The 22,874-nt window shown below is 58.0% G+C and overlaps 1 protein-coding gene across 4 annotated transcripts in view; it reads left to right on the top strand.

Annotated features, from left to right (window-relative positions):
* The window catches only part of APBA2 (amyloid beta precursor protein binding family A member 2), a 179,199-nt gene extending 156,598 nt beyond the window's left edge, over window positions 1-22,601 (top strand). For 3 of the 4 annotated variants that reach the window (XM_019625158.1, XM_019625160.1, XM_019625159.1), the window contains 9 exons: window positions 3,550-3,695; window positions 4,636-4,671; window positions 7,262-7,348; window positions 8,921-9,106; window positions 12,283-12,462; window positions 13,153-13,365; window positions 14,788-14,907; window positions 18,787-18,927; window positions 21,377-22,601. In XM_019625158.1, coding sequence (XP_019480703.1) covers window positions 3,550-3,695; window positions 4,636-4,671; window positions 7,262-7,348; window positions 8,921-9,106; window positions 12,283-12,462; window positions 13,153-13,365; window positions 14,788-14,907; window positions 18,787-18,927; window positions 21,377-21,448 — 1,181 coding nt within the window. In that variant the 3' untranslated portion in view covers window positions 21,449-22,601. The remainder of the gene's footprint in view (window positions 1-3,549; window positions 3,696-4,635; window positions 4,672-7,261; window positions 7,349-8,920; window positions 9,107-12,282; window positions 12,463-13,152; window positions 13,366-14,787; window positions 14,908-18,786; window positions 18,928-21,376) is intronic. The other variant, XM_019625161.1, reaches the window with a different exon arrangement.
* The last annotated feature ends 273 nt before the right edge of the window (window positions 22,602-22,874 follow it).

Genomic DNA, 22,874 nt, shown 5'->3' on the forward strand with positions numbered 1-22,874 from the left:
AGCTGTTTGGTGTGGGCTCTGCATTTCATGACTGGAGTTGAGAGTGTCTGCCTGTGAGACTGAACCCAACCCCACTGGCCACGCTCTCTGCTTCTGGGTTTTTTTTCCCGGAAGAAAGTGTGCGAGGGGGCGTGGGTCTGGCTGGCAGGCAGGGTGCTGGAGGCACCCATGCACCTACTGTCTCCTATTTGAATAAAGAGAGAAGCAGGAGTGACCAGAGCCCCCAGTGGCGGTGGTGGCCGTCAGTCAGAGTGTTAACAAAGGCCTGAATCCTTCCTTGGCCTCTCTCCAGGGAGCAGATGTCCATGGGTGCGGGTGGGTCCCCACTGCCGAGAATGGAGCACCCTTCACACGGGCGCCCACAGGTGGGGTCCAGGTTTGGTGAGGCTCCCTCCAGGGGGAGATGGGGCCAGTCTTGAATCCATCTGCTCAAGGATGTGAATTGAAACAGGACCATGAACCTCAAGAGAGGTCCGGTGAGCTGACCAAGGTTCTGGCCAGAGGCGAGTTCAGAGATGCAGCCTCGGAAGGTGGGATTTGATTCAGAAGGGAAGGCCTCTCCACCACCCCAGGGATGGGGGCTCAGGGGGTGCCATGCAGCCCTCACCCCTCACCCCACCCCACCCCACCCCAACAGATAGGACATGAGGACACTTTCCGAGGACCAGGTCCTGGGTACTGGCTGAGGGTGTGGGGCTGAAGGTTACTCCAAGACTTCCTGCAGAGGAAAGTGACGCCATCTACTGGTCAGTAGTGGTCACTGCAGGGAGGCGAGTGAAGGCGAATGACAGACCCTGGAATCCATACTCCCTGGAGAGAACTAGGCCCGGAAGGGAAGTTCGCTCAGTCAGAAGACCAAGGGGCAGGGTGGAGGGTGCTGCCTTGTGATTGACATCAGTTTCCTCTGTTGGGGATCGCTTCTGCCTCCCCCAGCTGATGACAGGCCCCAATATACCCATATGTAGACCATGGCTGCTGATGGGTGGACAAGGAGGGGTTCCTCCCCACGGTGTGTGTGTGTGTGTGTGTGTGCATGTGTGTGCACGCATGTGTGTATCTGTGCATGCATGCATGTGTGTGCATGCATGCATGTGTGTGCACGTGTGTATGCCTGTGTGTGAGTGTGTTTGTGTGAGTACGTGTGCATATGCATATGTGCATGTGTGTGCATGCATTGTATGTATGTGCGTGCACACGTACGCATGTGTGTGTGTGCGCTACAGTAAGTCCTCACTTAATGCTGACCATAGGTTCTGCAACTTTTAAGTGAAATGACATATAACGAACCCAGTTTTCCCACCGGCTGATGGGTATAAACAATTTAGGCTCCTCTGGCATCTCATCAATGTTCTAACGAAATGATGTTGAATAAAAGGATGTTATTCGAGGACCCACTGGACAGATTCTGGACCCACTCTGGCTTCACTGACGCTGAATCTCTGGGGCATCTGAGACTGTCGGGGCTCGCCAGGCTCTGCAGGGACTCTGGGCACAGCGGGGCTGCTCAGGGTCCCCCCACCCCTTCTCTCCTCCAATGACTTCAGCTTCAGGGGTTTTAAGTCACCTGCCATCTCCCACAGCCCTGTCGGGCACGGGGTTTAAAAGAGGTTCATACCAGTTTGTACCTGCTGCTGGAGGTTCTGGGTGTAGACAACGGTGCAGGCCACCATCTGGGATGTGGCTGACATGCGTTCTGGTCCTTGCTGTCACTTAATGTCAGTGTCACCATGGCGTCCCTTTGCCCTCCAAGCCTTAGAGCCCTGTCATGCCTGCTCACGGGGCTCAGCGAGCACATGAACTGCCTTTGGGCACTGCCACCTGTCACTGCTGTGGCCTCACTCACCTGGCACCTGAGGCCCTGCCTTGTCATATGCCATGACTTGTCTTTTGAGCTAGATGCAAGTAAAAGCGAAGAATTCACCAATTAATGTCTTGCATTTTATATGCTTCCAGCCTTGATGAAACTCATACACTATTCATCTTATCTTTGTAAAAACTCTGTTGAGCTACAAATCAGGAATCCTCCCCACCCCCATTTAGCTGGTGAGGAAATTGAGGTCCAAAAATTAAATGACCCCCCCCCTCCCCAAGGGCACCAGCCCTGTCCGGCAGGGCTGATAGTCCAGCCCGTCTCATGCTGGGTCTCTGGAGCCCACTGTGACCCTGGAGGGCTGTCCCTGCCTCCCTTCAGACATCGGGGGTGCTGCTGGGGGAGGCTGTCAGGGTCAGCAGGGAGAAAGGGAGGGGTTCCCCAGGGCATTGCCATCAGGAGGCAGCTGACCTTGGGCAGGGACCTGCCAGGGCCCATTATCCCAACATGAGGTGCCTTTCCACTCCACAATACTTGGCCTTGATCCTAAGACGGGATAGAACTGGTGTTAGTGCATCAGCTGCAGCTCTGGTGTAAAGGAGACATAGCTGCCATGTGGCACCGGTGACTCCCCAGCGCCTGGGGATGCTCTGCCGCACACAGTTTCTGGCTTGGCCTGTTCTGCGCTTTTGCTAAGGGTCCGCAGAGCCAAGGTTTGAGCAGGTGAAACCCAGGCTCCGTCCAGGCAGCCCTGGCTCTGTCTGTGCGCCATTTCTCCTGTGGTTCAAGGAGGACTGAGTTACAGACAGGGCTTCAAAAGAGTTACCCTGAATCCAGTGTCGGCCTGGTGTCAGGTGACAGTCATTCACTGAGCTCACGTGCCTGTGCAGCCCGGGGTGGGGAAGCCCCCAATACTGTAGATAAAGCTTTCCTTAATTACATCTCATCTCCGGCTGTTTTTGTGCTACAAATCAGAGATGACGAGGTGCCCAGAGACCGCAAAGCTTGAGACATGTCCCGTCTGGCCCCTTACAGGAAAAGCTCACTGACCCCTCACCGCCTGTCCAGTAGGGAGCCACTGGCCAAATGTGACTATTTATATGCATAAAATGTTAAAAGTCATTTCTTTAGTTGTACTCGCCACAGTTTGGGTGCTCACAGCCACACGTGGCTAGTGGTCCCTGTATTGGGTAACACAAAGATAGAACATTCCAGATTGTGGTAGAAAGTTCTGGGGACAGCCCTGATGTAGACGCAGCAGGTGGAAGTAGGACCATGTTAGCTGTGGACCCAGGGTGTAGTGGATGGGGGGTTCCAAACAGGTCTCCCGCGAGGGCTGCAGGTGAGCAGGAGCCCCACGGCACAGAGCGCGGGTGAGGCCAAGAAGAATTGGGGGGCAGTAGGCAGTTTCCGTCACTGTCCCGAGTTCCAACGGGCTCGCCAACGCTGCCATGTTTGGGAAAGGGAAGCTTCTGGAACTGTGGCATGCGGCTGTCACTTTGGAGGTCGAGCTGCCTCTAGGGACAGCTGCCTGGGGTCCCAGAATTGCCCTCCTGACAGTTTGTGCGGCGTTTTCTGGCCTGAGTATTGATTTTGTGCAGCTGCGTGCACTGTGCACTGAGGGGTGATGGAGGAAATGGGATGGCCCCCCCGCCGGCTGCCACCTTCCCCTTCATCTGCGGTCCCTGCTGCCTTGTTCCTTTGCCCTCTGGGGAGACGCTGACTGGGCCCCTCTTCAGTTCCAGGGCCCTGCGAGCCGGAGGACCTCATCGATGGGATCATCTTCGCTGCCAACTACCTGGGGTCCACCCAGCTGCTCTCAGAACGGAACCCTTCCAAGAACATCAGGATGATGCAAGCGCAGGAGGCCGTCAGCCGGGTCAAGGTAGGGGAGTGCTCAGGAGGGGCGCTCAGCAGGGGTGCAGGGGGCAGGGCACAGGCGCCCACCAGCTCTGACCCCACAGCCATTGGCAGGGACAGCGGGAATGCCTGTGGCCCTGGCAAGGCCGAGGGAGACTTTGGGCTTAGGTGCTGGGGCCACAGGGGTAGCCACTGGAAGCGCCACTGGGACACCTGGAAACACGGCTTTGGAGAGATGCCAGTAGGGTTAGCACAGAACCTCATATCCAGCCCCACAGCATGTGGGCTCAGCGCCACGCGGAGCCCTTGCAGGAGGGGAGACAGAGTCACGTTCTATTTAAGTTCATGACTCAAGGAAAACTCGGCCACACTTGCCGCCCTGGGTGCAGGTCGCATCACTTGGTTTTGAACGGCGGTGCGGCTGGACAAGAAGAGGAGGCCAAGTCCACAAGCTGCGGGGTCTGGAGGGAGGCTGGGTGGTCTGAGTGCTGATCCCCGGGCGATGTGGGGCCTGTGGGTGCTGATGGCCTGCGGGAGGAGTGACAGTGCCAGCCACCTCCCCTGTCCTCGCTGAACACTGAGGGAGGGGAGGCCAGGCGTGAGCCCGCCGTGGTGGTCAGAAGAGAAGGAACCACGGGTCCTGCCTGCTGGTGCCACTGAGTGGAGGCCCCAGGCCCTGCCGCCCAAGGCCCCAGTCTGCTGCTCTGCCTGGGAGCCTGGCGCCCTTCTGCCGGCCGACTGCATCTCCCCCCGTCCTCAGCCTCACCCTCGTAGATCCGGGTGGGTGTCAGGAATTTCCAGCACTCGGGGGACACGAGTGGCCCGCTGAGGTGGTGGCTGCGCACCTGTCCCCTGGGCACGAGGTCGCAGTCCTGGGGTGTGGACCACAGACCGAAATAACTGCCACTCTCTCCCTCCCTGGGCACCCGTCCACCTGCTTGTCTTTTCTCTTACACGCTGCTCAGAGGATGCAAAAGGCTGCCAAAGGCAAGAAAAAAGCGGTGTGTAATGAAGGCCTGTGGCGTTCGCGTGCATTTCTGTGGCTCATCCTGTACGTGGCAGGGGCGGGGCCATTCCACGGGGGACACACATAAAGTGACAAATGGTGTTTCCTCTTCCCTTGGTGGGTAAATAAATGCTAGACTTCCGAAGGAAACCACAGTCACTTCTCTTTTTTGAACCACCGTTTTACAGAAGAATTGAATCATTGCCCTTTTTTGCATTTCCGTTTTAGAGCCTGTGCTAGAACCTGGTCAGTGCTGGGATGCTGCTGTTTTACGGAGATGTTTTTAAATATGACATTTGATAGGACCATGTGATACATTCAGCACCCAGGCCGCCTGTCGAGAATTAATTAAATTGTTCTGATATTTAAAGACTCGTTAAGGTTAATTTACTAAACCTGGTTGATGAGACGCTCAGTGTATCCATGAGGCTCTTTCTCTATTAAAAAGTTCCTGGAGCATGGGCGGACTTCCAAAAATGGGGTTGACCCTCCGTCCTTTGTAAACCTGGTCCTTTAGTAAATGCTGGCACTTTCTAACCACCCACCTGACACAGGAAATACCAAATGCCCGATGCTGGGAGGTACCATCTTGCACTGGCTTGTAGCCAGAGTAACAAGAGGTCTAGTCCTCTGTCCCCGCCTGGGACGCCATTTTCTGGGGATGTGGCCAGAGGACCCTGTCTGGGGCTCCCTTCCCCCTGTAGTGACACTTCTTTCCCTGTGACATTTGCTCCTGGCCCTCTCTTTTGATTCCTTCAGACCTGCAATTGGGGTGTACCTCTCCCAAAGAAGAGTGGCCCTCGCCTGCAGTCGCCCAGCGTACCCCTGGGCCGCCCAAGCACCAGGCAGCTCAAGCAGGGCTGTCACTTTGGACCGCAGCCAGAATAGACGCAGCTTAGAACAGCCTCAGCGGCTGGCCAAGGCCAGCCAGTGACCCCCATGAAGGACTGGGGTTCCTTCCAGGCAGCGAGATGCTCAAGATCATTGCCGGGGCCCTTTTCTGGTCTGCCCACAGCTGGCCAGGCTGCACCGTGAGCCTGGGACCCAGGAGTGACCAGAATCCCCAGCAGAGAGCCACCCACCCACAGACTCACTGGTGACCATAGGGTCAGGGCCCCCGTCCACAGATGCATCCACCCCAGTGTCTGGTGTCCCTCTGCATCGATGCTCCCCCTTTTCTCCCAGCAGAGAGCATGATGGGGCAACCTTTCCCATTCCCGGTTATTAACAAGGTTTCAGCGTCATCCATATGCTCCCCAGCCTGAGCTGTCGCCTCCCAGTTTGCCCTCTCCTCCAATGGGGTGGATCACAGCACTCGCATTTCCTCCAAAATCGTCATGAAAACTGAAAACCACGGTCCACCTGCAACTTTTCTGTTTTACTTCTGTCCCGACCTACTTTTTAGCAAGAGGGTTTTGAGCGACAATCCTAGAATATAACCTTTAAAGGCGTCTGGATGTAGAATATAACCCCATTTTTAAAAACAGGGGAAAGTATTTCTTCCGCAGTCCTGCAGACTATTTTCAGCTGGAATATTTTGGACTCTGTTCTCTCTGTAATCAGTTAAAAGCAGTTGTTACCACCATGGGCCGAAAGCCCCAAAGATCTTTCCCTTGAAAACTGAGCAAAGATGTGGATTTATCATCGGGGCTTAAGGAATTATTGCAGAATTGTCAACAGGGGCATTTTTTATTTCAGATTTTCTAATGAGGAATTATTAAATCAGTTTCTGCTCTTTTGAAATGGAAGATATAGCACCGTGAGCTCCCGAGTGGCCACCAAAAATTACTTACCTCCATGGGGAAACCAGAAGTTGTGTTTCATTGTCACTGCGCAGTAGCAATTAGTATTCCCTCAGATGTGAGACCCAGTGAAAGGCTGTCCTGGTATGGGGCAGACCCTGAGGAGTTCACTCAGAGCATTCCAGAACATTCCATGCAGACATGACTAACGACCATAGGATGGGCATACTCCAGGAGGTGACAAAACAGTGGCATTTGTGTGACGGCTTCTTCCAGCCTCTCCTAGGTCACTGTGAGGGCAACACTCAGTCCATCCTGGGTCTTGCTTCCCTCACGGTTTTTGGAAGATGGGGACCAAGCCTGCTGAGGGGTTGACTGTTTAAAAAATAAGAAAAGGCTGACGTTCGAATCCAACTTCTTTGAAACTTTCTTCCCCATTTCCTGGGGGTGCTTAGAGTCCCAAATCTAGGAAATACAGCCCAGGGACACAGGCCCTGTTCTGCCGCCGAATTTGATGAGGGTTGGCAGGCAGGTAGGTCTGCTTTTTAGGGAGTGGAGGGACCGTTCTTTGGATGCTGCGGCACAAAACCCCAGGCACGGGGCCCTCCCTCTGTGCTCTGTCTCCCAGAAGCCGTTGCCTCCCTCCTTTTCTGCAAACTGCCTTCAGAACTCATTTCGCTGCAGATTGCACAGTGGAAGGCACATACATTTAGGTTTCCGATGGCTGCTCCGTGCCGGAGTCGCATGTCCCTCTAGGGGTACTCAGGGCCACTAGTAGTATTGTCAGGCCTTTGTTCGAGTTCATTAGTTTGATTTGTAACAGTATCCGCTGTCCTTCCGTAGAATGCTGAGGGGGATGCCCAGACCCTGACCGAAGTGGACCTCTTCATCTCCACTCAGAGGATCAAGGTGCTAAATGCGGACACACAGGTGAGCCCTTGAAGATGGTTGTTTAAACTCATGTGGACGAACTCCTAACTTCCCACTGGGGGGACCATGAGAGTGGGCACCATGGAGTCTTGTGGGCCAGCAGGCGTGAGGAGAGCCAGTGCTGGGGAGTTGAGTCAGCAGGTGCTGTGAGCTGTGGTCTGGCTGCCCACTCAGGGGTTCAGGTAACCCATGGGGTCATGGGCAGCTGTCAGCCTGTGCGCTCGCTCTGAGGCACTGTTTAGGGTGACCTAGAAGAGACAGTTGTGACAGGAAACTGGTTTAATTGAAAAGTGAAACATGTTGGCTGACGGGCTGGAGAGGGGGAGACAGATGAGGGAGACTGGAGGCTGAAGTGACCGGTCAGGACAGGACAGAGGCCGGCGGCCACGTGCGTGGGTGGCCTCCTTCTGTGAGGAAGACGGCCCTGCCCATGACCTGAGCTGAGAACAAGGGCAGATACCCATTTCTGACACCTGGGGGTTGATGTGGGCATTTCTGACGGGGCCAGAAATCAGGAGCTACTGAAGAGCCCCCCCAGCTCTTACCCTTTCAGTGTCCCTTCCTGGAAGGTGGCCTTTGTGGTTCTAAACTGCCTCCACATCCTTGGCCAGAAAACAAATCCGCTCCAGGAAGACAAATGTGGAGAACTATCCCCTACAAAATTGGATTCTGTGAGGAAGGAAAGGGCTTCGGGGGTTGCAGAAACACCCGGTTTTCTTTTGTGGGAAGAGGACAAAGACATAAAAGACCAACTGATTGGTTTCTCAGAGCCTTTGTACTCACCAAGAGTAATGGCCCGGCCTTGTTAGGTGGGGTGATGGGCAGGACGCTCGCTGAATTCCTGTTAGACAACAAAAGCCACCAAGAGTAACAGACCGGCCCAGGGAACTGAATGGCTGTGGACACCCATTGATGGGAGTCAGGCCAGCCGACTCAGTGTCCCCTGACCTCTGCCGGGCCGCTTGGGCTCCCTGGAAGAACTCATTCATGGCAGACATTGGCCTCGAAGCCTTTATCCTCTGCACAGCAGGAAGTCTGGGCCAGGCACATGCCTGGCAGGGAGGGGATCCTCTCCAGAGCCATGGGTGGGCTGTGACCGGGAGGGTGGCCTGTGACCGGGAGGGTGACCTGTGGTCGGGAGGGTGGCCTGTGACCGGGAGGGATGGGCTTCACCGCGTGGCAGGGTCCTGCTCTCCCTCCCAGTGCTGAGAGCTCCACCCGGCATCGTGCCTCCGACGTGTCATTTGGAAGCTGTGGGCTACAGGACAAAAGAGTCACCTGGATGGTGAATTGCCACCTTAGAGCGCTCTGTTAACTGGAGTGGTGGTTCTCAACCCGGGCCGGTTTTGTCCCTTAGGGGACATTTGGCAAGGGCAGGAGGTATTTTTGGTCTTCGCAGCTGGGGAAGGTGGTGGGTGCTGCTGGCTTCTGGGGGGCGGAGGCCAGGGGAGCTGCTGAGGGCCCTGCAGGGCACAGGGCAGCCCCAGATGTCAGTGGTGCCGAGGTTGAGAAACCCTAATGGCTTGTCCCCCTAACATCCCCTCATGTGGACCTCTCGTCCCCGCCCGACAGGAAACCATGATGGACCACGCCTTGCGCACCATTTCCTACATCGCGGACATTGGCAACATTGTGGTGCTGATGGCCCGGCGGCGCATGCCCCGCTCGGCCTCCCAGGATTGCATCGAGACCACGCCCGGGGCGCAGGAGGGCAGGAAGCAATACAAGATGACCTGCCACGTGTTCGAGTCCGAGGACGTACGTGCGTGCGTGCGTGCCGACCCCTGGGGCTCCGGGAAGCCACATATCAGGGGACAATCCTGGTCGCCGCCCTTGACCTTGCCAGGGAACCCGTGCTTTTCTAATGCTGAGTTGGCAGAGAGAGGGTGAACAGCGTTTAGCTGTACTTCCTGCGGTTTTCAGGAGCCGCTTCTACACTGAACCGTAGTTGATGATACTAGGGGAGCTGCCAACTGGGACAAGCTCTTTATCAGAGCTTTGCTCTCTGACGACAGAGTCCTCCTGGACCAGCTCTTCCATTCGCGGGATGCACGTCGTCACCTGCCAGGGTTGCGCAGAGGGAGGTGCAGCGGCACCAGAGGTCTAGCTCTGCTTCCCTCACGGCCGCGTCAGGCCCTAACGAGTTAAACAATAGTTCTGACATTTAAAATTCGGGAGGCTCGCTAAGGGACCGTCAACCCTTGGGCTCCCCTTGAATGGGATGAGAGCATCTTTCTGAGCCTGGAAGGGGCAGAAAGGGACCAACCAGAGAAGGGAGTGCAGGGGACGCTGGGCCCGGGGCTTTCGGCTGCCCGCTGCGGGCAGATCTTACCCAGGACAGTGGGAAGGCAGCTGCTGTGCCCTCCTCATGGCTGTTCCCACAGGAGAATTTTTTAAATTCTCTCTCCTCCATGAACGTAGTCTTGTTCACATACAAACTTGAGGGTATGTTGGGGACCTGGAGCAGTGGAAGGGCCCAGTAGTTTCATGTTGGAGAGGGTGCATGGGGGTAGTAGTGCGTCTTCTTGCTAAGAAGCTGACGTCAACTGGAAGTGCTTTGAAGCAATGCTATGTTTATCGGAGAGGGAATTTAAATACAGGCCCACCTCTGGGCACACATGTTCCTTCCACCTTATACAGAAGCCCCTGGACACCTGGATGGACATTTTTGTGCAACTCGGGTCTTGAAGGTGTCTTAGAGAGCTGGTAGGAAGGGGCTTTGAGGTGCCAGCCATGCAGATGGTTATGGGCAGAGGGTCAAAGTCACGGGGTGCATCTGTGGCCCCAGAGTTGTCAGTTCTGCAGGAGATAATGCTGAGGGCAAGGTGGGTTTGGGTGTGCGCGTGTGCATGTATGTGCTCCAAGTGTCCCCGAAGGAGGAAGGGAAGGAACCCCTGGTGGGGTGTGAGGGGACCCTGAGCAGCTGCCCAGAGTGTAGGACCCGGATGGTGGCTCCGCCCAGGTGGGCTGCAGGGCTGAGTAAGGGACCCAAGGGTCTGGTGAGAGCACAGTGGGACACCTGGAGAATGGAAGTTGGTGCGGAGGACAGCAGTGGTGCTCTCTGAGTCCCAGTGTCCCCTCCAGGCCAAGGTCAGATAAGCCGCACAGGTGAAAGTGCGCAGGCAAAGGAGTCCTGGGGGCCCTACCCTTCTCCGCCCACCTGCAGAGGCCACCTCTGAGGGCCAGCCTGGCAATGCCAGCCCCTCGCTGAGGCCCAGGACACACTCCCTGCTGCCTGGGCCAGCCTCCTGGCCTCATAGCAGTGACCGCCCCCAGGGCAGGGGGCCTCCAAAAGGCACAGTGGGAGGAGGAATGGGAGCCTGCAGCATGTGGGGAGCTGCTAAAGGCTCCTGGATTGTGCCCCGAGGAGCCCTAGTGCGGATGGCCTCACTGTCCCTAGCAGCTCCCACTGGGTGCGGTGAGGGTCCCAGCAGAACCCGCAGTGGAGTCCGAGCGCAGTGGGCAGCCCCGGCAGGCTACCCGCCCAGGGGTGCTCTTAGACGGCCCTTCCCAGCCAGGGGACTGTCAGAAGCCTGGGGATGGCTGCAAACCCTGAGACCCCAGCCTGGGGATGGGGCAGGTCCTGGCCTCCCAGGCCCCTGTGCCCTCCCTCTGCCCTCAGCCTGGCCTCTTGCAGAGGCCCAAACCTCAGCTTCCTCCCGGCCCTCAGCGGTGCTCTCAGATGTGTCCTGGCTGGCAGCGCCACCTGGCAGTCCCTGGGCGCCACCTGGTGGTCCCTGGACACTGTGCCTCTAGCAGCATCTCCAAAATGCTGGTCTTGGGAGCGGGTAGGGCTTGTTCTGATGAGCCGAATGTCTGCAGGTCCTTCCTGTAAGCTGTTCAGGGCCCAGTTTGGGAGGGCAGTTCAATCTCGAATCAGTACCTGTTTAAGGAGAGCTTCCATGCTCTGCCTGTTATCTGGCCCAGCCTGTTTTTTGGGTTTTTTTTTTAAACAGTTCTATTCATTTGCAGCCCTTAAATCATGCAATATGTAGAGCCAGAAAAGGATTTAGGCATTTAGTCCAGATCTCTGTTTTTCACCTGTTTTGGGGTCCTATTGATCTGAGGTTTGCTGAGGGTCTCCATGCAGAGGCCCCCTGGATGGCCGTTGGGGAGGTAGGTGGCAGCAGCGCGAGCCTGGAGCTGGGGCTCCCACAGCCCAGGGCGGGGCGGCGGAGGCCCTGCTGTGGGCTGAGAAGCCACCAAGAGTCCCATCGCTCCCCCAGGCTGCACAGCTGTGAGTGCCCGACATGTCCCTGGGGCTCGGGTCTTTAGTTCTTGCTTCCTACCATCCTCCATGCACCGGCCAGCAGTGGGCAAGACCTGTGCCAAGCATTCAATAAAAAAACGAACAAACCACGGAAGCGGTTCCACCGAAGTAGGAAGAAGTGACTTGCTTATGGGGTCTGTGCTGGTGTCCCCAGCTCTCATGCTTGTCATTGGCCTCAGCCCGACACAGCCACCCCTTCCCACAGACATACACCTGCCTCCCCAGAGACATGAATATTGGGGAGACAACTAGCAGTCTCTGGGACGCTCCCTAGAGAACACACCTCAAGTCTATTTCTGGATAAATGGGTGGAAAGAAAAATACAGTACCGCTTCCAATCAAAGCAACAGAAATAGGCTATTTAGCAAATAATTCACATAATAGCTTTTCCAGCCTTTCCTTGACACTGTGCTTTGTCCTGGAATGTCTGAGACTTAGAGCAGTCAGGACAGGCCCTGATGGGTATAAAGCGGCAGAAGGGCCCACCTCACATGGGGTGTTGGGAAGACAGCTTTCCCCAGCCGAGCCTGCAGCTGCTGGGCCGAGGCCCTGCAGGCATCTGTGTGCACTGGGCAGCCAGCCCGTCCTGTCCGGGCCGTGTGGAGCCTGTGCTCCTGTGCTGCTCTCTGAGGTCACCCCCCCACCCCCCGCCCACCCTGCACAGGCCCAGCTGATCGCCCAGTCCATTGGCCAGGCCTTCAGCGTGGCCTACCAGGAGTTCCTGCGGGCTAACGGCATCAACCCCGAGGACCTGAGCCAGAAGGAGTACAGTGACGTCATCAACACCCAGGAGATGTACAACGATGACCTCATCCACTTCTCCAACTCGGAGAATTGCAAGGAGGTGAGCTGCGCCCCCGGGGGGGGGCACGGGAAGCACCCCGCTTGCCTTTGCTCTGCAAACCGAGCTGCCCCATACATCCCCCAGCTCAGCTCACAGGCACAGGACCTGGGAGCCAGCCTTCACGGGGCCCTGGCACAAACCCCTGTCCCTCAGCAGGCAGAGGCGCTGCCTAAACGTGCATCTTGCTTCTGCACTGGGAGCCGAGCACTTGTGTGTGAAATGAGCTGCTGTTGTAACAAAGAAGCTGATTACAGTCGGTCTTAATGACCTTGAAAATGTGCCTTCTAATGCTGCTATTAGCATCAGCTGGCACTCAGCACCCGAGAGATGCGTCTGGAAATCATATGGGAGACATTTTGAAGGCAGGGAACCTGGGTGCTCTGCCCAGGGGTTTTGAAGCTGCTAGCAGTAGAGGCCTTTGGAAAGTTCTCCTAAGACAGAGGAGCACGTACCCTGGGGTGGCCTAGAGCCTGGCTGCCTGTTGAATGGATGAATGAATGAATGATCCAGACTGCTTGCTTGCTTGTTGAATGAGTGAAGGATCCTGGCTTCCGGAGCCGTGCTTGGGGCGGGGGTGGGGTGATGCTGGCGTGGGCGGGGCTGGGAGGGGAGGGTCCGTGCCCGGCACCCAGGGCTGCTGGGTGAGCCCGGGAGGGCTGGGCGGCTCCTCCACCTGCCCTTTGCTTGCAGCTGCAGCTCGAGAAGCACAAGGGGGAGATCCTGGGCGTGGTGCTGGTGGAGTCGGGCTGGGGCTCCATCCTGCCCACCGTGATCCTGGCGAACATGATGAACGGCGGCCCCGCCGCCCGCTCCGGGAAGCTGAGCATCGGGGACCAGATCATGTCCATCAACGGCACCAGCCTGGTGGGGCTGCCCCTCGCCACCTGCCAGGGCATCATCAAGGTGGGGCCCGGGGCCCTGCGTGCCAGCTGAAGTCACTGAAGGCCGCGGGCTGCCCCCAGGGCGGGGTGGCACGTTTGGTTTCACGTAGCCCGGTGTTGACCACCCTGACCCCAGCTAGTGCTGAGGACCCGTAGAGGGAGGGTGACCAGCTTGTCCCGGTGTGCCCGGGACTTCCCCACTGAGAATCCATTTTCCGGGTGAACTGGGAGGATGGGTCACTCTTCACGGATCTGGGAGGCAGGTCTTAGGCAATGGACCATCTGACCCGTGAGCTTGCAGCTTTGGACCCCCTGGTGGGGGTCAGGCAGAGGGGACACCAGCAGATGGGATGGGGGCCTTTACCACTGGCCCCTGGAGGTTTGTAAGAACCCCAAAGCAGAGAGCTCAGACAGGCCACCCCGGAGGCCTCCGTGCAGCAGAGCCTTTGCTCTGGTCAGTGGCGCCCCGCCACCCCACCTCCTGGGGGCAGTTCCGTGTGCCTGTGCTCTGTCCCCAGCCCTCTGTGGTCTTGGTGCTGGGGACGCATCCCCCTCATCCCTTGTCAGCTGAGACATGAAGGACTCTGAGGCCAGAAGGCCCATGAACTGGCTCTTGGAGCTGGTCCAGCAGTGTCTGCCGAGGGGGTGACCACGTAGGCAGATAGACAGACAGACAGACAGATGTGGGAGATGCCTCAGTCTGTGACTCTAGAAGCTTGGTCTGCCTGGAGTCTCTCTCCAAGGGCTGTAGTTCTGGGCTCTGATGGGGCTGTGTGTGCGCGCGTGTAGGGCCCCTAGGTCTTCAGGCAGCTCCGAGCCTCACCCAGGGCTGCCCAGAGGAGGGGCCCGAAGCCGCAGCCGTGGTGAGGCTTGGGCCTCTCCCTGCGCCCCCCCCACTCCCGCCTTGGCCCAGGCACCTGCTGACACTCACATCCTCCCTGGGGCCCGAGGTCACCCTTGGCTCCACCTGGCCGTGTGTTGGTGTGGACACCAGAGCCCCCTGCTCACAGGTTTTCTCTGAGCTGGTCACTCCCTGTCCCCACCTCATTATTGGCATGAGTCCATCATGGGGGGCTGGGTTGTTGTGAGAAGTGTCCCTACAGTCCTTTCAAACAGGAAGTGCTCCTCCAGCATGCATGGTGAGGGCCCCACCTGGGAACTGCCCACGGTGACGGTGGTGTCAGCTGTTGGTTGTGCACAGCGTCACAGAGCCTGGCCTCTGGCTCTGGGGCAGCTGGTTTTGCCCGGGTCAGAGGGCACAGCAGGGCACGCACTGCCACCTGGGATACCCTACCCCGCATACAGGTCAGGGTGGGTGATGCCTTTATCCCTCACAGAGGGACATTGAGGCTGAGAGGCGACTGCCTCACCAGGCTCATTCCCGCCGTGCCCCCGGCCCTTCGAGGCTGTGCTCAGCTGTGGTTCCCGTTGCCATGCTCTGCAGGGGCTGAAGAACCAGACGCAGGTGAAGCTCAACATCGTCAGCTGCCCACCGGTCACCACGGTCCTCATCAAGCGGCCAGACCTCAAGTACCAGCTGGGCTTCAGCGTGCAGAACGGCATTGTGAGTCCACTCTCTGCCCCGGGCTGCCGCCGTGGTGGGGCCTGGGTACAGGGCACTGGCAGGGTATGGGGGGAGAGGACAGCTCTCCACCCCTGCCCCTGAACCGGCTCCTGTCTGAGGGCCAGGCCCACGCCCAGCACTCTGCAGCCATGGCTGTGGGCATGGCTGCCAGAGCCTGGCCGGGCAGGTAGGAGCTTCCAGCAGCTCCCGGGACCGGCCCAGGAGACAAGGAAGGGCCAGCATGTGGCCGTGGAAAGGGTCCCTCAAGGCCTGGCCTGGGCTCCCTGGTCCCTCTGCAGACACCTGCTCTGCGGCCTTTCTTTCCCAGCCACTGTAGCGTGGACACACACAGCCAGTGGCATCAGACTCATGGTGTTCAACCAATAGATACCCACTCACTTGTTCACGCATTCACTCACTGATTCATCACCCATTCACTGCCGGTGTGAGGCTCCTGCTTGGTGTCAAGCGCTGGGCCAGGCAGTGAGGAGGCAGGAGGGCTTCCAGGAGGAGGTGGTACTGGGCCTGAGTGAGTGCTGGTCTGCCTGCAAATCTGTGCCTGCTCCTCTGGCCAGTGTGAGTTTGGTTTCCTTGGTTTTGGAAGAACCTTCTAGAAAGGCAACTGCAAATGAGACAGAACTTTCCTCATTGCTGTCTTGTGCAGCAGTGTGGCTGCACAGAGCTGGCAGAGGCACAGGGCTTGGGCTCAAGGCTCCTTTTTGTCCTTTTGTGTTAGGGGATATTTGCTGCTATAACGAGTAGACCCCAAATCTCAACATGTCTACGGCAAAGATGCTTATGGCAGGAGTACCTAGAGCCTGGCCAGGGGTCACGTTGCCACGATCACGGGGGTACGGGATGTCTGCTTTTCCAGTGGGTCGAGTTGCATCATTACAAGTGCTCCAAGGCCCCTGGGCCATCTGTCTGTCAGTTCTGCGAAGCAGGAGATGAAGCCACCTACGGACAAGCTCTTCTCACAAAGCAGCGCCGTGGAGCCGGTGGCTGCGAGGCTGGTCTGCTTAGAGACCGGCATTATCTGTCACTGTTTCCTGGGGAGGTGAAGTCATTTGCCCCAAGGCTCCCAGCTGGAAGTGGCCGGACCAGGATTAGGCCTGAGGCCAGCCGTTGTGGAGAGCACGGCTGCCGCCCAGCATCAGACGTGCACGGTGTCTGGGTGTCCGTGGGCACACACAGGCATGGGTGTGGCGGCTGATGTTTGTATGTAAGACCCAGGGCAACAGAAGTGCACACGGGGCCCTGATGGCCGGCCGGCCGGCCAGTCTCCTCTCACTGAGACCCCAGGGACCACCGTGCTACCGACGACAGACAGCGTGCCACGCAGCTGAGGTCCCCTGAGTCCCCTGCAAAAGTTTGCCGGCATCTGAGTTAGTCTTGCACAAGTGCTTTTTCCATTTTCAGCTTCATTACACCGCAAGTACAATGCCTCAGTTTGCACACAGGCCCTGTGTGACCCAGTTAATGATTTTCCTAAATGGATTCCCCCTCTCTCTTCCCGCAATGCCATCCAAGAAATGAAGAAGCCTCCAGCTGGGAGGCACCAGCCTACCTCCTGAGAGGCGCATCCAGGCAAGTCAGAACACCCACGGCCTGGGTCCCGGGGGCGTGCAAGCAGCCCTTTCAGAACTTCCTGCTCCCCTGCCACCCCTCCGCCAGCTGCCCTCCTAATTCCAGCTGTGGTCGCCGGCCAGTCTGACCCATCCTCCTGGCAGCCCCCTCTTAAGGTGCAGCAAAGCCACTGTCGCCCTGTCTGCCTCCCTCTCCTCTCGTCCCTGTCGTTCCTGGAATCTCGAGGACTAGGGAGAAAGCTGCCCCTGGGGACTTCCTTCTCGGGCGTGTCCCAGCATCTGGCAGGAGCCAGCTGGACCCTGCCTGACAGTCGGCCAGGCCGGGAACTGAGCTGGGTCACCCCAAAGCACCTTCTTCGGGGTCTTCAAAGAGCTAGTTACATACATTGTGGACACACAGCCCATAAATCGCTTGATGGGGGAAAAAGGATATAAGTTACTTCTAAGGCTTGTGTAAGATACCTGGGTGTCAGGTAAGCGGGGCTTACTTGACAGAACAGGTGCTCCCCGTTTCTGAGAAATGGGTGGCCAGGGGTCAGCCCTCGCCCCCTGGCTGAGCCCAGTCTGGTCCAAGTGCCCGGCTTCTAGGACTGACCAGCCCTGCCGCAGGAGTCCAGGTGGCCAGGCAGCCGAGGCCTTGGGCTGTGACATCAGTCTGTGTCTGTGTCTCATTCCTGAAAGGGACCCCGAGGGCTGGGAGGGACCATGAGGGCTGCAGGCACCATGCCGGGATCGCACACACGCTGTCAGCTCAGCAAGGCCTGTGTGTTTTTGACAAGGAAAGACTCACAAAACAAATGACAGATGGGGCTCCTACGGTGGTGCCAGGGTCGGCCTGTGGTCAGTGGCCTTTTAAGGATGTCTCAGCCGTAAAAAGACGCCATGCCAGGTGCTGAGAGGGAGAACAGGGCGGGCAGTGGATGGTCCTATCCGTAGGTGGGAGCGTCGGCCCCCAGCACAGGGCAGTCAGACCCAGTGAAATAAACATGTCCCGCCGGGGTGGGGGTGGGTGGGAAGTGCTCTGACACAGGTGGGCATCTGAGGTGGAGGGCGGGAGGGGTCACCACAGGACAGCAAGAGAGCCTTGCCATAGAATGAAAAGAACAGCAGGTGGGAGAAGGGGCTGGCTGTCCTGCAGGCAGGCCAGCCCTTGACCTTTTATTTAGGGTGCTGACCTTCCTGACTCCAGGTTGGGGTTCCCTAGGAGGACCCCTAAAAAGTCATAAAAGCCTCAACGAGATGGCAGCAGTGTGGGTAGTTTTTGGATTGAGGAAACCCTAAGTTGAAAGCGCTGTGAATTCAAAGAGGCTTTTAGATAGCATGGGGTGGGTCCTGGCCTCGGGGGACAGGGCCCCTCCAGCCTGGGCGTCTCCCATCCTTCTCTGGGCTTGACCTTCCTCGTCCTCGAGCAGCATGGCCAGTGTGACACGAGCCTCCGGGGCTGCTGACACAATTCTGAGGAGAGGGCTCCTGGGGTCTCTCTCGGCAGTGCTCCCAGGCCGAGGTGCCAGGCTGGGGGGCAGTGGGCAAGCGGGAAGCTTCACCTGAGGACACTGCTGCTTGACTAGCCTGCCTCTGCCCTTGCCTGTCTAGGGGTTAGTAACCCCACCCTTGGACCCCATCCTTGGAGGCAGCCACGGTGGGGAGAGGCCTGGCAGCCATTCTCCCTCCCTGCCCCTCATCTCCAGGATTTCGACACCCCTCCTACCGTGGTGTTCATTCCTATGGCTTTCGTGGGGCCCCCCGGGGCCCGGCAGAGCCCCTGGGAGCTGTTGGGGTGCAGCCGGCGCAGCTTCTCTCCGTCGCCTCTGGGCCTGCCGGCCTCTCCCTCCACCTTTCTGGCGCCGTGACCTTTAGTGACCTTCACAGGCCAGTGGACTTCACAACTAGGGGCTTCCTGGTCATCTCCCCAAGGTCCTTCCATGTGTCAGCTCATAAGTCACTCCCTCGTGAGGTGGGAACAGTGACCGTCTTCATTTGAAAGTGGAGCAGAGTGTGGCTGGTGGAGAATCTTCCAGAATGTGCTTTGCCTGTGTCCCCCAGCCATCCTCACTCCCCGACACAAGAACAAAGTCTCCAGTGGCTGGGGGGCCGACAGATCTCCCACACACCACGGTGCTGACCTTTTTTATTTTTATTTTTAACATCTTCACATCATAAACTCCCGGTTCCGGAGTCAGCTGATTTCATGTGGGAGCATCTGTCACGGGGACTCCTCCTACAGGATTAGCTCCTCCCCTCCCATCTCGGGGGTGTGGCCGGGACTTGTACTGACCTGACCTTGTCTGCTTAGATCTGCAGCCTCATGCGAGGGGGCATCGCGGAGCGAGGTGGTGTCCGCGTGGGACATCGCATCATTGAGATCAACGGGCAGAGCGTGGTGGCCACAGCTCACGAGAAGATCGTGCAGGCTCTGTCCAACTCGGTCGGAGAGGTGAGACTAAGCCCCCCGCCTCCAATCCCCCCCAGCCGTCCTTTTCGTGAGGCCAACTGGAGGCTCGGGTCATCTGGGCCCATCATCTCCAGGCCGATATCTAACCCCCAGGGGCTATGAGGTGCCCAGAAACCGCTAGTCCCTGCCAGAGGAAACCCTCCCTTCTCAGGAGAGCCTGTCCTGCTGAGCCCTCGGGCACGGCTCTGCTGGTTGGCATGCTCACCCTTGACCTCTAAGCGCCACCCCTGTCCCGGGGGGCCTGGATCCCAGCTGAGCTAGCTGGGCTGTGTCTCCAGAAGGGGCGTGCCCGTGGCAAGGGTGACGAGTGGCAGGCGGCGTGTGGCTGTCCCTTTCAGGCAGCAGACAGAGGGCAAAGGGAGCAGATAAGCCTTCTGACAGTTTCTGGAACTGTGTCCCATGTGATCCCTGCCCTCTGCAGGACCCACTCTGTCAGGGCACGGGGCTCTGGCCTCTACGGGTGTGGAGTCGCCTCTGCCGGCCGTCTGCCAGCCCGCAGCAGGCGCACGGCTGCTCTGCCCTGTCCTGCCCCACTGGCTTTAACCTGCCTCCTTTTCTGGTTCTTTCTGGCATCAGCTCAGTTTCAGTGTGAGGATGGACAAGGGTTCTGAGGGGAGGGGCGCACGAGTATAACTCAGGGTGAGAAGGAAGGTGCTAGAGTGCCTGGGAGGAGGTGTGTGTGTGTGTGTGTGTGTGTGTGTGTGTGTGTGCGCTTAGGGGGCCGGCCAAGTGAACGGGTGAGGGTCTCCTGGGAGAAACATGGGTGACAGATAGTCCAGAAGGGGCAGACTGACACGTAGCTGAAGAGCTGGGTGGGCAGAGGGGACAGTTGTGAAGGGCATGGGTGCTGGGCTGCGGAGTTTCAGTTTGACTCAGGGCTGTGGGAATCGCGGGGGTTTCGAATAAGGCAGTGGCAGGCTCTGGCTGTGGGGAAGAGGTCATGGGCCCCATCTGTGCAGCCTGTGGGGGTGGGGTGGTCCCTGGGTGCCGGGTGGATGCTTTCTCCTGGGGCCACGCACGGCGTCGGCATATTCAGGATTCTGGGGATGCGGCCTAGATCCCCCTAGATGGGTGGTGGCAGATGGCTGGCTCTCAGGCGAAAAGGGGGCCAGATAGGGACCATTAGCCTCCTTTTACAAATTGGCTTCAAAGAAAGAAAAACGCAATTTTCCTAAGTAGACGCTTTCAAAGGGCTGCCCACTGGGACTCAGCCTCACACCCATGAAGAAATCGGTCAGCGGGGGAGTCACCTGGGAGCCAGGAGAAATATTTCTGACTCCTCAGGCCTGAGATGAATTGATGATATTCAGGTTCGCAGGATGGGGGTGTGAGAGTCCTTCCAGCTCCCCCACCCCAGACCTCACAGTTGACCTTAGGCTTGCTGGCTGAGGCTGGGAGATGAACATGCCTGCCTGCATTTTCCATCCTCCCTGAGCACATCAGGAAAATGCATCACTGACAAACAAGACCGCAAGAGTGTGTGAGCCTGCGGGTGGGTTTCAGAGGGAGGGATTACAGAGAATGAATCTTCTGATGGAAAAAGCCACACTGGGTGACAGAGGGGCTAAAATCTAAGGCGATCAAATAGATCCTGATGGGAGGGTGGGCAGGGAGCCTGTGTGACAATATAGCTGCCAAATTGGCCTGGCAGGGTTGTTCAGATGCGGAAGGGTGGGCCAGGGACAGTTGCACCCCTGGCCGCCTCTTGCTGGGCACCAGGAAGGTGAAGCCAGCAGAGCCCATGCCAGCCAGGAGGACAGAAGCAGAACCCGCCTTCTCTTTGCTTCCAAGGGCTGCGTATGTTCCTTTCAGAGCCCTTGCAGGATTTTGGGGTCTCCCTGTGCCTTGCCTGTGTACCCAGCCCCCTTGGAACCAGGGAGTGAGGCTGGGCCCCAAAGGCTCATTGGCCAGCTGACCCCCAAAGGATGGAGGGGCTTGAGGCCCCCTGGCCCTCTGTGAGCAAGTTCCCAGCCCCCAGAACACTTGCTTGCACCGGCTTCGTGGGAAGGGCTGTGCGTGTGCCCTTGTGCTTCTCACTGTGTCAAGCCCACGCCTTGTAGTTTCTGTGGGGCTGAGTGGGCACACCAGTAACCACAACTAAAAGGCCGGTTTTTCACCCCCGCGCCCATTGTCAGCTTGAGCTGAAGAGGAAGTAGCACTTGACCTTCTGTAAGACCATCTGCAGACCTGGACGGGGGCCCAGGTAACAGTCTGCTGCGTCAGGAGGCGCTTTCTCGCTGCGCCTCTGTCCTTGGTGATGACCATGGCGGGTCCCTCTTGATTCGCTTCAAAAGCTGGTGCTTTGCGCAGAAACCCTCAGGTGTTGTCACACACACAGCTGGCTTCAGGGTTGTTTTCAGACGGTGGTTCGCAGCGGGGAGGCAGGGGGGAGGCAGGGAGAGCTGTCAGCCCCTCTCTCTCTTGTTGACAGATCCACATGAAGACCATGCCGGCCGCCATGTTCAGGCTCCTCACGGGCCAGGAGACCCCGCTGTACATCTAGGCCCGTCCAGCCCACCTGGGCCCAGAGGAGCCGCAGGCCGGACCCAAGACCTGACCCCTGACCCCACAGCCCACCCAAGGACACTGGCTCCCTCGAGGGGGGCCCTCACCACTCACTTGTTTTTGGACATAAAGGGGGTATGTCTTTGTTGAAGGAGAGTCACAGGAACCAGTCTTTTTGTAGAAGAGTCAAGTATTTGCTGCGTCCTGAACCGTTTCCTCATTGCGACTGACGTGTTTCCTTGTACCTCTGTGTGGCGTGGTGTCTCCTCCCTGAAGCCCGGACAGTTAGCGCGGGTGCTTGGATGTGGCCGTGAAGGGAGTCAGTCCCCGAGGACGGCGGGTGCCTGGGGCAGCCGTGATGGGAGTCTGGGGCGCTGTCGGGGACACCCTGCCGGCCCCAAACGGGCGGGTTGTGCTGCTGCTTCCTCCGTGGGAGCCTGGGAAGCCCAGCACTCGGAACGTTGCCGTAACTGAAGTCTCGCAACCAGTGATTGTATTGGATGAGCAAGGAGCCGTTCCTGCATTAATTAAAGGATGGTGGCCACCCCGTGGATTTATTTAGAAAAGCCCACTGTGCTGACTTTCATTTTGACAAGCCGTTCTTCAGACTTGAGGGTTTTCAGATGACCCGTGACCACACCTGCCGCCCCGTCCTCACCTGTCCTCTGGTCTCTGTGGACCTGGCTGGGCACCGTCCTCCAGGTGGGGCAAGCTCTCTCCTCCCCCCAGGGTCAAGGACAACCGCCTGGGCGCCAGCCCTCTATTTACAACCCCTGCCTACACACACGCTCCCCCCAAACACTCAAGGCCCACTGGAACACGCGACCTCTGCCATTCCCGGGGCAGCCCGCGGTGAGCGGGGCTTCCTGGGCAAGCCAGGCGCCAGCACCGCGAGCAGCGTCAGTGTGTGCCGATCACGTACTACGTAGCCTAGTTCCGTCCCTTAGAGATCCATGTGAGCTGACGTCATTCTGTCTGCAGTCTCTGTTTTTGGCCCCGGCCGTGAAGAATACACTGTGACTTAAGAAGCCTTACCATGCAGTAACTAAAGCTAGGATTACTGTATTCAAGGAGTGACCTGTGTGTTGCATGCAGCCGACCTTAGGAAGACTCGCTAATGTCACTAATAAACCTGACGTCATGATGAAAAGCTGCGCGTGTGGCTGGTTTGTGAACGGGAGGGGCGGGGGCTGACTTTTCCCTCGCTTCTACACTTTACACCGGACTCTTCGAGGAGGCAGTGTGGGGATCGTGGTGCCTGGTAGAGTCCCTTCTGGGTCAGGAGCTTCAGGGGTTCTCTCCAATGAAGTTGGACCAGCCGGGCCCTGCAGTGGCTGGAGGGTCAGCAGTGGTGACACGTCACCAGGCCTCCCCTGAGTTCTCCACCCACCATCCCAGCTGGAGACAGGCTGCTGACTGAATAA

The sequence above is a fragment of the Hipposideros armiger genome, unplaced genomic scaffold (genome assembly GCF_001890085.2).
Source record: "Hipposideros armiger isolate ML-2016 unplaced genomic scaffold, ASM189008v1 scaffold_617, whole genome shotgun sequence".
NCBI classification, from domain to species: domain Eukaryota; kingdom Metazoa; phylum Chordata; class Mammalia; order Chiroptera; family Hipposideridae; genus Hipposideros; species Hipposideros armiger.